Source organism: Amblyomma maculatum, chromosome 6 (assembly GCF_055883805.1).
Source record: "Amblyomma maculatum isolate TAMU_Amacu chromosome 6, ASM5588380v1, whole genome shotgun sequence".
Classification (NCBI taxonomy): domain Eukaryota; kingdom Metazoa; phylum Arthropoda; class Arachnida; order Ixodida; family Ixodidae; genus Amblyomma; species Amblyomma maculatum.
Genome location: NC_139349.1, coordinates 69,903,874 through 69,918,167, shown reverse-complemented (window position 1 = coordinate 69,918,167; position 14,294 = coordinate 69,903,874). Strand labels below are relative to the sequence as shown.

Below are 14,294 nucleotides of genomic sequence, written 5' to 3'. Positions count from 1 at the left end.
TTATCAAGCCTTTTCGACGTCCACGGCGAAGATGGCGCGTACATTGTGGCTCCGGGGGAATGATAATACTGAGGACGCCAAGACAACCAACCTGTCTTATCCGATGGTCGAAAGCCAATTTGGGCCGGGTGGTAGAAACCGTGATTTTAAAGCCCCCACGAGATTCATATGGCAAGCATTCAAGCTTGCAAATTGTTTGCAATAAGGATCTGGGTCGAAAGTTGCTAAGGGCTGTTGGCGTTTTCCCTTGCTTTGGAATAGGGATCACAATAGCCGATTTCCAGCTCTCTGCAGGTACATCACCGTCTAGCCATACCTTGTTTATGGTGTCAAAAAGTTGAGGAAGAGCATCACAACTGAGGTTCTCGTAAACCTCGTACGTAATGGAGTCCGGACCGGGCGCTGTCTTCCGGTTGACATCATCTATAGCTGCAAGCATGGAGAATGGGCTCGCGATTCCCTCGGTGTCGGCTGTAGATGGCAGCTTATCGGCATGGGCTGGCATGCCCACCAAGTTAAGTTTTTATAACTGGTGCAAGCAACACATCGTACTTGGGGAAAAATTGCGCGCTGCTTGTCTTGCGAAATCATCCGGAATAATGGCCGCTGCATCAGGACGACGACAACCGTGATCCATGGCATGGAAAGGTGTCCAGACATATAAGCACTCGATGAGTGTGTGGAGAACTGCTCGCACCACAGATGCCATTGCCATCGTGAGAGATCACGCTCATACCTTCGAGCCTTAGCAGTAATGTAATTATCCGGTATAACCACAACATTGCCGCAATTCGCCTTGTAATTAAGGCCATTGATTCAATTAAGGCTAAAAACTGTCTGGGTAGTTCTGTCAGTAGCTGGAATAAAGCCGAAATTTAACCGATCACTTCTTCGCTGCCTTCGTTTTGGCAAGGTAAATAATACTAAGCGTGCTAGCTATGGTTTCCGACACAAGATATATAAGGCGGATGTCTAGTACACACGCCTGGTACAGCACTGCTCCCGCGTTTCTGTACCTCACACACACAGAAAAAAAAAAAGAAAAAAAAAAGCTTGGCACCGCGTGATTTTCTTTGGCATGCGACAGACGAAATGAAGAACACTGCATTGTAGTCCGTATAGATCGCACTGCCGCATGCAGCTTTACCGGTAGCTCACAACTTAGTGACATGCAGTTGTAAAAAAATTAAGATATCTACGCACAGACTGCCGGTAGTGATTCGCTTTCGGAACTGAAAGGGGTTGAAGACCTTTCGCGCATTTTGGCCGGCGGCAGATGAGCGACTGACACGTGGAGTCGGAGAGAGAGAGAGAGATTGATTCAATGAAAGGGTGGAAACGTCGGCCGACGGTATAGAGACCCTGGCCTGCTACTCCCCGCAAGGGGTAAAAAGAGTAAAGGAGAGTTAGGGGGCGAATGGCAAGTACAAGATGATGGATGGCATAGTACAATGAAATTATTTCTGGTGGTCCAAGTTGCTGAGGAGGCCTCGCACACAAGTGGCGACACTCATCTCATGCAACTATTCGATTCGTATTCTAAAAGATAATATTCGCATTTTGCGAATATTCGATAATTTTCGCTCGCACTGAGCGCTTAACCGTAATGATTTACGGCCCAGTCTATGCACAACCGCAAACCATTTGCATCACATAATTTTACCTATGAACAGATGCATGATGGTTGTCTGCCTTTGAGGGGAAAACAAAGTGAAAACGACGCTCCTTTTTTTTTTTTTTTTTCGCTTTCGTCAACGTCCTCTCAAGACTGCTTCGCTTTGCGCACACAGTCAAGAAGGCCCACTTTGCAAAACGGAGTCCGTCTATGCAAAATGAACCCGTCACATTTTGAGGATGTTTCACAGTTTTTCTGGCCTATTCGATAATTCGAGCTTTAGGTTAATTCGGACATTTTTTCCTAGTTCCTTGAAGGCTGAATTAATGAGAGTTTACTCTATTCCGTAGCGATATGACAGCTGCGCACAGTTTCGTGCAAGTCATTTGTGTGCAAAAAAAGATATGGCATATGGAATTCAAAATTTATAGCAAATTGTTCATTTGGGTATGTGCTACCATATGTAAATTACCTACTATGCGAAATACCATGTGAATTACGAAATAAACAAGGCGAACGTTTGCCATTTTAATTTTAAATTTCTTTTTTTCCCGTTATCGGCATTAATATTTCGGCAGCCAGTGATAAATGTGAACGGATTGGGACAAAATTACGCGCTGAAAAGCAGCGCGGGAGAGGAGGAGAGGTGGTGCAGGAGGAGGAGAACGGATGAGAATAAAGATGAGATGGCGCTACTTTTGGTTGTTTTAGCCCACTTATAACTGTGTGCGCATAATGTGCGGCTCTCCCTCTTGAATCGGTATAATAATATATTATGGTGAACTGGGCACGAGCGACGCGGAAAGTTTCACAAAGTTGTAAATTGGCGTGTGCGCGGTTTCACGGTTTCGTTTCTGGTGTCAAACTCTCCCAGCCCACGAACAGCAACACTGTTCTTGATCCCAAACTAAAATGTCCTAGAAAGGAACAGTGGGCTTACTCCCCAGCCGAGCAAGCGCTAGCGGTGGAACCTCTCCAAGTGGCCGCGTCGCGGCGCTGATGTCAAGTTCACTTAGTTCACTGTGGAGTGCGGCATGGAGTGCGGTGAACGCGGCGACAAAAGTGGCAACAGGGACAGTGCTACGTCAATCACAAAATCCCGTCTCCGCATGTGGTGGACACTCGTCCACCGTTAACTCTTCCTTTTTTTTCCTTTCCTTTTTTTTTTCTTTTTTGGCTGGGACGCAGTTTAGTGTCCACCCGTTACAAAGGGTGCAGCCTCAAATCATCATCATCATCATCATGTAGCGCTTACCTGTGCGCGCGTACTGTTATCGCGTTTTCCTAAACGTCCTATTGCTCGCGGTTTGTCTGTGAAATTTTGTTTTTCAGTAAAATGAAGAAAAGGCACGTGCAGCGAATTTACGAAGATTTTACATAAATTTGTTCAGCATGCCTCAGTGTGGACAAAACCATTGCTACTTATCAGGGAAGAGAACGGGTCGCATTCCCGTCGAGGGTACCTAGATATATTATTTGCAGTCCCCAGAAACGGAGAGTTGCGGAAAGAATGGAAGAAGAATATGTAGTGCTGTCCTAGTTGCTAGAAATAAGCTCAGATAATAATATACAAGCTGACGTTATCCTGACCCTAACAGCCTTCATGCTCAGCAGCAAAGACACATATTTGTCAACACAAGCATTTGTGTCTGACCATAGCATGTTGTTAGCATTTAATATTGGTTAATATTCCATATTGCAAGGTATGTTGGGCGCCGATATATGATGAAGATAGGAAGCAAAAGTTATATGGCACTCTTCACTCACAATGCCAGTTCTCTCCAGGTTATGACTTCCAACTCCCTTGGTTAACACTTTTTCTTGAGAAGGGAGTGGGGAGACTGCTGTACCCGTCAAATCTGCTCTCGGCTGTAAAACCTGTTCACTAAATGTTTGAGTTGCCATTAACTGCTGACTGCCAACGTCCAGTATATGTACTGACAGTTTGTGAAAGCAAGATTGGGGCAAGAGGTTAATTGCTTAGCTCGCTCGTGCGTATGCCTATTTTTATGCCAGGATAATCAGCTTTAATGTAATTACTCGGCTACGCTTTTATGGTAGAGTGATAAACTCCAAGAAGATGGGCAAGGGAGAACAAGCAACCTTAAGCTGACCCATTGCTCATGATGGGAAGGAATATGTGCTTGTAAATGCATACAGTTGAAATAATATTTTCGAGATCTGGCAATGAATTACTTTTGCTAGACCCCGTCTTTTCACAGTGCATATATTGATCAGCTAAACCAATGATAGGACGGCGTGAAAGAAGGTAAAATAAAAGCATACACATTCAGGTTTCACTGTATACTCGATTATTTGACGCGTATTTAAATTTTGTTATCCAAGAGAACATTAAAGGAATATTGCATGGGCTAAAAATGTTCGTTGACAACAAGGACCAGCATAGATTTCGTCATCCAATTAGAGAAAAAGTGAAATGGTTCAAAGTATCAATGTAGCGCGTTGCATTTCTAGCTGACGTGCAAGAAGTTAAAAATAAAAGGCTGGATGAGTTCTGGCTAACTTCGTTATCGATGTCGTCACACTTAAAATCCCGAAGTTGAGCAGCACGCAAAAGTCGATGCAAAAAACATGAAAAAGGTAAAATTTTGATACCAGGTGCTTCCATCAAGCCATACATATCGCTGACTGCGTGTCGCGCCACATCTCGCCTTGCCTGTGACATTAGGTAACGCTAAATAAATAATGTCATTGCAGATCCATCATGTACCGACAGTCCGTCAGCCGTTAGCTCCATCAAATAGGTGCAAGAATTAAGCAACGCGTACATAACTGCGCGCCACAGCGCGCCGCCGTAGGCTGGACCAGCAAGAAGCTACAGCAAAGTCACGTGTAGCGCCACCTCGTACTTGACATGAATGGCGTCAGGAAATGGGTGCCAGTAAGCCGAGTGAGCCCACTACCCTCCTCTAGTACACTTTACCCAAACACCGTTCTCTTTCGGCTGCTGTACTTTCGGCAGTTCGGCACGAATTAGAAAACTATGTGTGTATTTTTGACAATAGATTCTCGTCATCGTAAGTTTTGCTGCACCTGTTTGTAATTACCATCATCGAAGTTCAATCACGCTCGTTTGAAACAGGCAGCGATCTTTGCGCGTGACGAAAAGCTGCCCGTGTTGCAACCTAAACGCTAGCTGCAGCCTGCAGCATCGCGGGGACCGTAGTTCAAGCAAGGTAGATCGTTCAAGTGTGCCGTAGCAACGCCTCATAGAGCTCCGTACTAATGGCGAAGAGGCCGCTATATTGGGTGCGTTGCTCTGTGCCTGGCTGCAACAAAGACAGGGCTGCGCTGCAACGCGAACAGGGTCGCCCGGTGTCCGTTTTTCGGGTGCCTCGCGACGCTGCTGCCAGAGAGGCGTGGGAGCAGCGGCTCGAGCTGACGCCCGGTGTACTGCGACCTGACAGCCAGCTGTGCGAGCTGCACTTCGACCCGAGCCAGATATGCCGCGACTACGTGCATCACATTGGCGGCAAGGAGGTGAGAGTTGAGTGACGCGCACTACTTCAAATAGCTAAAATAGCGCTGACTTCCGAGAGCGGAAAAGAAAAACTTAGAACAGGGTATACGCGTGTCAGTGGCTGTATTCGTTGATAACGAAGCTTCGAATGGAGGAATGAGCCCTTCGACTGTAACGATCACCACGGCCACAGCGTCACATCCACTTCTGCAATACAAACCAAGATATTGCAAGAAAGTGTCATGTTTTGCCACATGGCAATGCCTGAGGTTTGACTGCACAGCGCACGCAAGGGACACGTGCAGCATTTAGCGAAATCATGAAATCTGTACAAAAAATTACGAGGGACTTTGACGACTAAAGTAGTGAAAGGCGAAAGCCTGAGGTCTCTTCTTGTCTAGCGTTCCTGCCATCCGCAATCCCACACTTGAACGCGCGCCAAGGAACGCCACGCGACGGGAGCGATGGCTTACCGACCAAACGCACACTTGTCAGAGAAAGTGTGACAGATACTGCGCCTTTCCTCCAGAAATCTCATCTTCTCTAGCGTTCCTGCCATCTACAATCCCACATTTGAACGCGCGCCAAGGAACGCCACGCGATAGCCGTCGCAAAATTCGGTGGCAGGCTAGCCTCCGCCGCAAGCGTCGTTGACCTACCGGTCCCAGCCCCGTAGGGCCAGGAACAGTCACCTTTCACAGAGCGCGCGTTCAAGTGTGGCATTGCAGATGGCAGCGACGCATCCCGCCTCGGCCAATCAGAACGCCTCAAAAGCGGGACACACTTTGTGCACGACAGCATGAGCCATTAAAGGCTATCACCTTAAAAACGAGGAGGTCTTGCTATGATGCGTACGACTGAACGTCTCACCAGTGTCTCATAAATGCAGATGTTTTGCTGCCCAGGTGAGGATCCAGCGCGGTCGAGCGACCCTGCTGCCAAACACGCTTCCACTTCCACTGCAAAAACAGGCTCAACATGATGAGAGCCCTGACCCGAAGAGGTTGCGCAGCGAAGAGGACCTGAGCCCCATAGATGAGGACGGGGACAAGCTTTCAGCACTCCGGTTGCCCTCCAAGTACTGGTCCTGTGTGCACTGTCCCAACTTGGAAGGTGCTGTGTTTGCCGCATCAGTGTTCAGTGCGGCCACAGCTGACCTGGTCACTGAAAAGATGGTGGTTGTGCAGTGGGCAGACAGTAAAAAGCAAGAGGCTGTCGTATGTGAAACGATACTGCGTGGCCGCCGTCTTGGGAATGCCATCATGGGTGATATTGGCTCAGTGCAGGAGACGCTGTATGCAGTGGATGCTATGCAGTTGTGCATTGGTGTGGGTGGCGTGGGCTACGTGCTTGAGCAGTTGGGTGGTCAACTGACAGCTCACTTGGAACGCAGCCTGGTCTTGCATGGTGAAACCTACTTCAGCCAGGCTTGTACTGCCACTGTGGAAACAGCAGGTTAGTGTTAGAAAACCGTCTAGATGTACCGCATCACACTGAAAATCACAGAATTATTATATTGACTCTGAACAAAAAGAGCAGCCGCATCCCTATGCAAACCCTCTTTACAAGCTTGCTAACTATATAATGATGGATGCCTCTTGACAACAAGCTACTACCATGTGTCACATTCCAGTGCAAGCACCATGCGTTAATTTGTTATTGTTGATCTTCTCGGTTCATTGAACATCATCCGTTCACATCTTTGAGTAGGGTATCAACTAAACGTGCTGAGAGAGAGAGAGAGAAAAAAAAAACATTTCGCGGTTTCAAAAACCTTAAAAGGAGCTTGTCGAAGTGAATTAAGTCCCGCAAGGTTCCCTACATTTTATCACATTTTAACACTGCATTTTTAAATATTGGGCTTGTACATATGGATTTTTTTATTCTTGTCCCCAGTAGTGAACACATTGGATGAGAGTTATGAACTTTCAGTGTATTCGTCACTAGTAGTTCCAAATCGTAGAAGCGTACGAAACAGGCATGTTTCAAAGAAATATATGGCTGTCTAATAATTAAAAAGAGCTAGTTACTGCATTTTCTGGCTATCTAAAACCAACTAATGGTGACTGTGTATTTTAAAGGCACAAGATGTTTGTCTTCACAAAATGCGGTCAAACTCACATTTTCCAAGAATTTCACCATAGAGAAACTGTGAATCAGGCCACGAGAAAGCTTGTACTAATTGGATAACCAGTGGGTACCTGGCGGTTGAACCTGTAACTCGCATGGTAGGCAGATACTCAAACTACCAAGCCACCATTGCAGTGGCACAGCAATCAAAACTGTGCACTGATACTTACGTGCGTACAATGGATGAATATTAGGATTCAAACCTGTTCCATCATTTTCTACTGCGGCAGTGTGACCACAGGTGACAGAAAATTTAGATTTTGTTGTGCACATGCACAGTCACATGGTCAAAGAATGAACACAACCTCCAGATTTGGTCCTAAAATTATGGTCAGCATTGCTGGAGCTTTGTGCAAGAATAATTTCTAGTCAGGCACACTAAATATGCATGCCATAAAAGCAGTTTGCTTTGCCCACTTGAAAGATATGGCAACAGTCCCTCAAGTGCGTGCAAACATTTCTTCCCCTCCAAATTGCAGGTTCTGAGAGTATGCTCCGTTTCATACATAGCAGTCCGGCAACCATTTGTGCTCCTCATCCGCATCATAATGTAGTGCGTCGAAAATAAAAATAGAAATGAATTTTCAGTATTGAAGTAGAATGATAAAAGTGTTTTATTTTGCGAGAAGATTGCTTTTTCTTTTATATTCTCTCAAAACAGTGCCTTAGTTTTCTAGTTTTCTCTACCTCCTCCTATATCGGGTTTTTGCACCTAGGCCGGCCGGTCAGTTTTGCTTTGGTTTTTGTCGATGTGAAAGCTGTGCCACTAACTTCTGCTCACTTGTTTTCTTTGCCCACTGCGACTTCAATCGCATCTCTTGCTCGCCACTTTTCCCAGCTTATGTCTTCAAACATTTTGAAAGACTGCAAGCTGTTGATTGTCAACATCTATGCTAGCCTGAGGGAGTGCTTCCATGAGAAGACTGTTGTAAAGTTCTTGCAATTATGGTCGAGATTTTTTTTTTTTATTTAGTAATACTGCAGGCCAATACTTTGGCCCAAGCAGGAGGGGCTATTCACAAACAAAAAGAAGGCACAGAAAAGTATATAAAATGTAACATGAAATGAACATAATGCACAAAAAGAACTACAAATGAAACGTCAACATCGCTAACTTGCACAAAAATGATTTTGCAATGCAACCATGAAATCGTTGGACTGAAATACACCAATGGGAGGTGAATTCCACTCGTTCACCGAGATGATGTGTGACGACCTTAATGATGTATAAGAAGCCTGAATTTTTACTCATTTGTATTGTTACCGCCAGAAGACTATGAGGAGCTGTCGTGGTTTGTGAGGAGGCCTAACAGTGAGTTTCATGAACCACGATAGACAGTCGTCTTCTCATGGTAACAGTATCAACTACAGTGGCAAATACGCTACTATACGACATCACATAACATGTTATGTTTGATGGTCTGCGTAGTGAAATCACTGCTCAGGGCCTAAATGCAGAGCTTTCAGCAATCCCCATCTCAGTGTACTTGCTCACACTCATAAAATCTGACATCTAATACAAAGCAGTACATAAACGGGAAGTTCAATGAGCAGACCTTCCGAATCAGACGTCCCTCACTTCAAATCAGTTTATTACATAACGCATCACATATCAATGCTGCGTAGCTGCTAGTCAAGGCTGTCCCAATTAATTGATGCTGCACTGAATTCGATTACTCCACAATTAATGATTCATTGTGTGAACCATGCAAAAACGTCACTGAACGCAAAAGAACAGCACTTCTTAATCACCTCTATCGCTGACACACTGCACTGTCTTTTTCCTGCGAAGTTAGTCAACCATGATGTGTTTTTCAAAGCAGTCATTTCAGTTTGATGAAAGAATCATTAAAATAAGAAAAAAATGTTTTAAAAAAAATTAACTAGGCTGAAAGTCTAACCTCGCCCCTCATAAAATGAGCAAATAAGTCCATGCTTCGTGCCACTGAGTCAGGACACAAGGAAGAGTGATATATTTTGTTTTTTGCAGCAGACTGCCTCCGTACCTTTAGTTAGTCCGTAACGGAGTTTAGACAAGTTTGGAGTTCCGAAGTTAACTGGGTAACACTAGTTTCTCTTGCTGCTCAATTATTCTTATGGCTTGCCAGTCAGCATTTCTGATGCCTAGTACATCTGTGCATGTAGTGACAGGAGCACTTTTCTTATTTAATGTGTTGTTAAAAAAAGTAGGCTTAAAAGTGGTGGCTAATTCTTCTCCAGTACCAGCTATGTCTCTAATTCACAATGAATGTTCCAACCAGAAGCCTTGTCAAGGCATGCTTAGAAACGTGGGCATGTGCTTTATGGTTCCACACCTTTTAAAGCCATGTTGGGCATCCTTTGAGACGGCTTGTGCATAACAACAGAACATTTGACAATATTTTTGTGCAGTTTTGGCATTTCTTATTCTACTTCTGTCATTGTAAGGCTGGCCAGCTTGCCTACACCATTGTACATGAAGTATGTTGTGTCTCGGCTGTTTGTAGGTTCATCATGTGCTCCTTGCAAGCAGGCCAGAAAAGCTGTGCTGACAAAGAAGTCTGACCTGCTCAGGAAGAACTTCTTTTTGACGTACATGGACAACTGCAGGGATGCAAAGTGAAGCTTGGGGAGGAGACGTTGTTGCTGCTGTGATGTTACCAAAAGAGTGTACCTGATTACCATTACAAGCATGCCCTATGCAAGGTGCCTCAGAGGAAGTGCACAATGTGGCCAACCAAGAACTGCCTATACCACCACATTGCATTGTATGATAGCATTTGGAGGAGCAATAAATATGAACATTTTGATTGAATGCAAGTTTCTCCTTCTAAAACCAGAAAGCCTTTGAATGTTCTTTCAGACATAAAAACGTGAAATTTGTTTCACGGCATTATAACACTTGCTTGTGGCTGCAAGGTGTTATGGCTTAATCCTCAAATCAAGTCAGTGTGATGTATATATTGTTTTTTATCCATTACAGTGACCCAGTAGTTATGCCATTCATCTACTAAACCCAATAAATCGCAGCTGCAGGGGCCACCAAAGGTTTGATCCAATCCGTGGAATTTGTTCATTGGCTTTTATGTGGCACAGCGATACTGTGGACTCGAAGAGGTCTGTGCAATTAATTTTATTAAATGTGGCCACTGTGACCAGGATCAATCCTACAAATTTGTCCTAAGCTACACAATATTCCATGAGATTAGTTATAAGGGCAACTGGCAAAGGCAAAAGTTTTCAGCAAAAGCTTTGTGCACATGTATGCACGAGTGCACTCTTGTAAGCCTTTGGCATATAGCCGACAAGAGTGCACTCCTTTGCTGAGGTGATGTGCATGCATGTGCACAAAGCTTTTGCCAAAGACTTACCAAGGAACTGTTTTGGCTAGGCATGCCTAACACTATTGGCAAGCATATTGAGGCCCAACGCAGAGCAAAACGCTGCCGCCTATGACAAACGCAGGCTGCACCCTTCTAATCCGACTCGGATATCTGAGCTGCACCACAGACTCCCCAACAGCAAACCCCCTCGCCGAAACCCTTCTGGATGCCATCATTGTTGTCTTGGTCCAAAAATTATGGGCCCTGAAATTCATCTCTACAAAAGCCAACCGCATTCCCTCTCCCAAAAATGCCTCTTGAGCTAAGCCCCCGGCGTCCTTTATACAGACACCTCCCTTTTTAAAAGACTGTTGGAAAGCCACTGCTAGTGTTGTGGACGACACCAGATGGGAAGTGGACATCCGCGTCTCCGCATTTCATACGGCTTAGAAGCAGAAATTGTATCACCCTAGTCATCTACTTCACCTTCTCCAGCTTCTACTATCTAGTGTTTGCCAGCTCACAAGAGGCTTAAGTGCAGAACAACTCTCCATCACGGCATACCATGTCCTAACCACCTCTCCATCTTGTGGCACAGTTGCCATTCTTTGGATCCTGGATAACTGTGCTTGAGTGCCTGTCTACTGAGCCTGTCTTTCTCCAGACAGGGCGAGCCTTGCCTCGGCCCCAACCCCATTGCAGTGTCCTCTTCATGCACTATCGAGAGGGCCGCCACTTCTACCCATCTCCACAGAAGAAGCTCAGCCATGAGCAATCGGTCGCCTGGTGCAAGCTCCAAACATATACCCCAACCTTCACCTCCTCACCTGGTTCACCCGCACCCCCCACCCTGGTTCTGCCCGTATTCCCACCCTCTACCACACCACCTGGGCCTATCCTGATGTGAAAGGCCTTCCCTCCCCACCCCAATCCCATTCCTGAGGGGTGCTATGCTGACTAGCCTGTCCATGGAAGACCAGCTCCATGTGATCGATCGAGCGACCTTTAAAGCATAAGCCATTGGAGGCGTGGACTGAAGCCCCACTCTCCCTGGCAGCAAAACTTGTCCTCTCCGACAAACAATTGTCTTTTGACTTGACTAAGCAAAAGCGCTTGCATTGATTACGAATTATCTTGCAGTGTTGCAATGTCACATAATACTGAAAATAAGTCGGCTCCGGCACTTTATTGCTCTCACATTCTGCATACACAGTGCTTCAATGGTACAATGTGCAAAAAAGAAAATGGACGAGAGACTCATGCACACAGTACTGTGAGCGTCTTTCACAGTTCTAGTCTTTTTTGCGCTGCATTTTTCATTCGAATCATGAAACAAGCCAAAGCATCTTCCCTACTATAGATAATGCATTTTCCTGAACACAGCAAACAGGCAGCTTTGTAAAGGTTTAGACAACTGGTCAGAAGTATAATGGCATACCTAGCCACAACACTTCTAGACTTGCTACAGTAAAGTAACTCATTGGTAACAATAAGCTTAAAGCCAAGCCCTCAACATTGTAGAGGCAGACTTGAGGTTTAGTTGGTATACTGTTTCACATTAAATCAGCAGATAGGTGAACAGAAGCACGGGACAAGTACTTAGGATTCAAATGACAACAATGCCCAACATTGCTGTCATCTTTCTACATGCACTGGAACACCCACAAACCAGCTGGGAAAATATATTGGGAAAGGTTGAAACATGCAGAGGCAGAGGACGAGACTTGAGCCAGATGCAAACATTATCTGACAAGGAACTGGAGATCAGTGAAGCTGAACACTCCCAAAGGGTGTGAGACTGATAAATAGCATAGCAGTTTGTTGTAAATGTTTCATCCAAGAGAAAACATAACTTTTTCATAGCTTCATGTTTTTGCACAGCACCATACAGGTGTCTTCATCTATTCCATTAGTTTCATTGTATTGTTTGTTTTCTGTATTCCACTGTATTCCACTATGTATTCCACTCTCATTCTGACATCTGCACATGGCTCGTATGCCAGTGTCTGGGGAGGCGGAGGCATGGCAGGCCTCTTTCGACATGGCCATGCATATTCGTGTGAAATCCCATGATGCTGAAAATGGTAGTCAATCAACCCTTCTCATCATACGAAAATGTGGCTAAGAGTCATGCATATGTGCCACTATCAAAAGCCCATGCTTACTCTGTGCCTTTTTTAGCTCTCGGCATCACTATTTGAACGTTGGACGAAGTAAATCCACACTGATCTTCTGGTACAGAAAAACCTGTTACCTTGCCTCTTGCATAGCCGTCTGCTGTCATACTGACCTTATGCACTACACTGCAATGTCGTATGCATTTGGCGAGTTTTATTCCCATCACACTGCGGAAAGTCAACCCAGCTGGAACAACAAAAGATAACTGCATGCTTTTCTGCGCGAAGTCTTTTGTCGAACGCTCACTGCTTAGTACGGTAAAAAAGCGCACGCGCTCAAACCCAGGCAGGTGCAAGTCCTGGCTTAGCGATGTCAGCGAATCTAGCATGAGTGAAAACACGCTTTGGGCCATTCGCATCATCTAGCCTTCCTCGTCGCTAGCCTCAGCCAGCACCTGGTCATCAATCGCAATCTGCGAGGTGAATTCATCCAGTGGCGGCTTCGACAAACCCAGCAAGAACGCCCGGTGGCGCCTTCCGGCATCGGCATTCTCCCGTGGCCTGCGATCGGGCAACGACGGCGGTGGCACCGCCGTGCCCGCCAGGGCTCTGCTGGTTCGGCCACCACTGGCCAAGGTGGCCGCCACGTATGTTGCCTCGAGCCCTGGAACACCATGTAACTGTCCGACCAGCGGCATGCCTGGCGCGTCTAACTGCAAGCGTGCTGTCAGGCTCTCACAAAAACCTAGCGCCGCACGCAGGCCACGAAGACACAGCGTCAGTTCGAATATGTCATCACCGTCGCACTGCAGGTCGTCGAGCTCGGCGGCTTGGACACTGACGCTGGTGCGAACTGATCGTTGCGTGTCGGCGCCCTCCAGATGCGTGCAAACGTCGAGCCGATCAGCCGAGACCCGTAAGGTTACTTCAGGAACGTTGACGGGAAAGTTGCCGAGCACGTCGGACAGCAGCTTGGCTTGACCGCATACACTTGTCACGTACGAGTCCGCTCGGAACGAGAACTGCAGTTCCTCGTACTCGATCAGAGGCAGCCAGAAGCGCTTGGTCAAGCCACGCCGATAGCGTAGTGCCACCAACGCCTGGTCGCCGGTCAACTCAACCACACAGTCCTCGACTGTCCTGTCGAGCGTCTGCACGGACCGGAAAGCCAGCAGGCTTGAGCGCGCACTCAGTTTGCCCCGGTAGCCTTCGTTTGATACCTCACTGGAACTGAAGAAGCTCCGCTCGAAGCTGAAGCACATGTAAGAACTTCGAGAGGCGCTGAACGCTTTTAGCGACAACGTCTGCTCGTCAGCAATCACGTACAATTCGTCGCCTATCTTGGTCAACGTCTGCACGGCGCGACCGAATAACTTAACATTTGGTCCCGGAATGGTATATTTCATGGCGCAAGCGCGTCACAGCTGTACAGTCTTGGGGCTGTTGTTTTCCAACGAAGGCGAAGCTTTTTTCGCGTATCATAACTTCTTACAGCTCATTATTCTTCAAAGACTGGATAACAGACATGTTATTTCGAGTTCCCGCGCCATAGTTGGCTTGCACTGGATGATTTCGGGTGCTGGCCTGGATACCTGCGCAAAACTAGCAAGACAAAAGCCACGGCTTTGCTAGTTTCGCAACTGATATCA

General features: G+C 46.3%; 2 protein-coding genes across 2 annotated transcripts; one reads left to right on the top strand and one right to left on the bottom strand.

Annotated features, from left to right (window-relative positions):
• Nucleotides 1–4,509: 4,509 nt before the first annotated feature.
• Nucleotides 4,510–10,039, top strand: LOC146185982 (uncharacterized). Its single transcript, XM_084606920.1, has 3 exons — nt 4,510–5,116; nt 6,002–6,551; nt 9,713–10,039. The coding sequence occupies exons 1-3, from the start codon at nt 4,862–4,864 to the stop codon at nt 9,826–9,828; spliced, it is 921 nt and encodes a 306-aa protein (XP_084463046.1). The 5' UTR covers nt 4,510–4,861; the 3' UTR covers nt 9,829–10,039.
• A 2,433-nt stretch (nt 10,040–12,472) lies between these two features.
• Rad9 (cell cycle checkpoint control protein Rad9) lies at nt 12,473–14,271 on the bottom strand. Its single transcript, XM_084606918.1, has one exon. The coding sequence runs from the start codon at nt 14,049–14,051 to the stop codon at nt 13,068–13,070; it is 984 nt and encodes a 327-aa protein (XP_084463044.1). The 5' UTR covers nt 14,052–14,271; the 3' UTR covers nt 12,473–13,067.
• Nucleotides 14,272–14,294: the final 23 nt, after the last annotated feature.

Bases quoted from the DNA above. Each gene is read 5' to 3' on its own strand.
- LOC146185982 (XM_084606920.1), top strand. From the start codon at position 4,862: ATGGCGAAGAGGCCGCTATATTGGGTGCGTTGCTCTGTGCCTGGCTGC. The intron at 5,117-6,001 runs GTGAGAGTTGAG...TTTGCTGCCCAG, and splicing joins ATCACATTGGCGGCAAGGAG to GTGAGGATCCAGCGCGGTCG. The intron at 6,552-9,712 runs GTTAGTGTTAGA...GGCTGTTTGTAG, and splicing joins TGCCACTGTGGAAACAGCAG to GTTCATCATGTGCTCCTTGC.
- Rad9 (XM_084606918.1), bottom strand. From the start codon at position 14,051: ATGAAATATACCATTCCGGGACCAAATGTTAAGTTATTCGGTCGCGCC.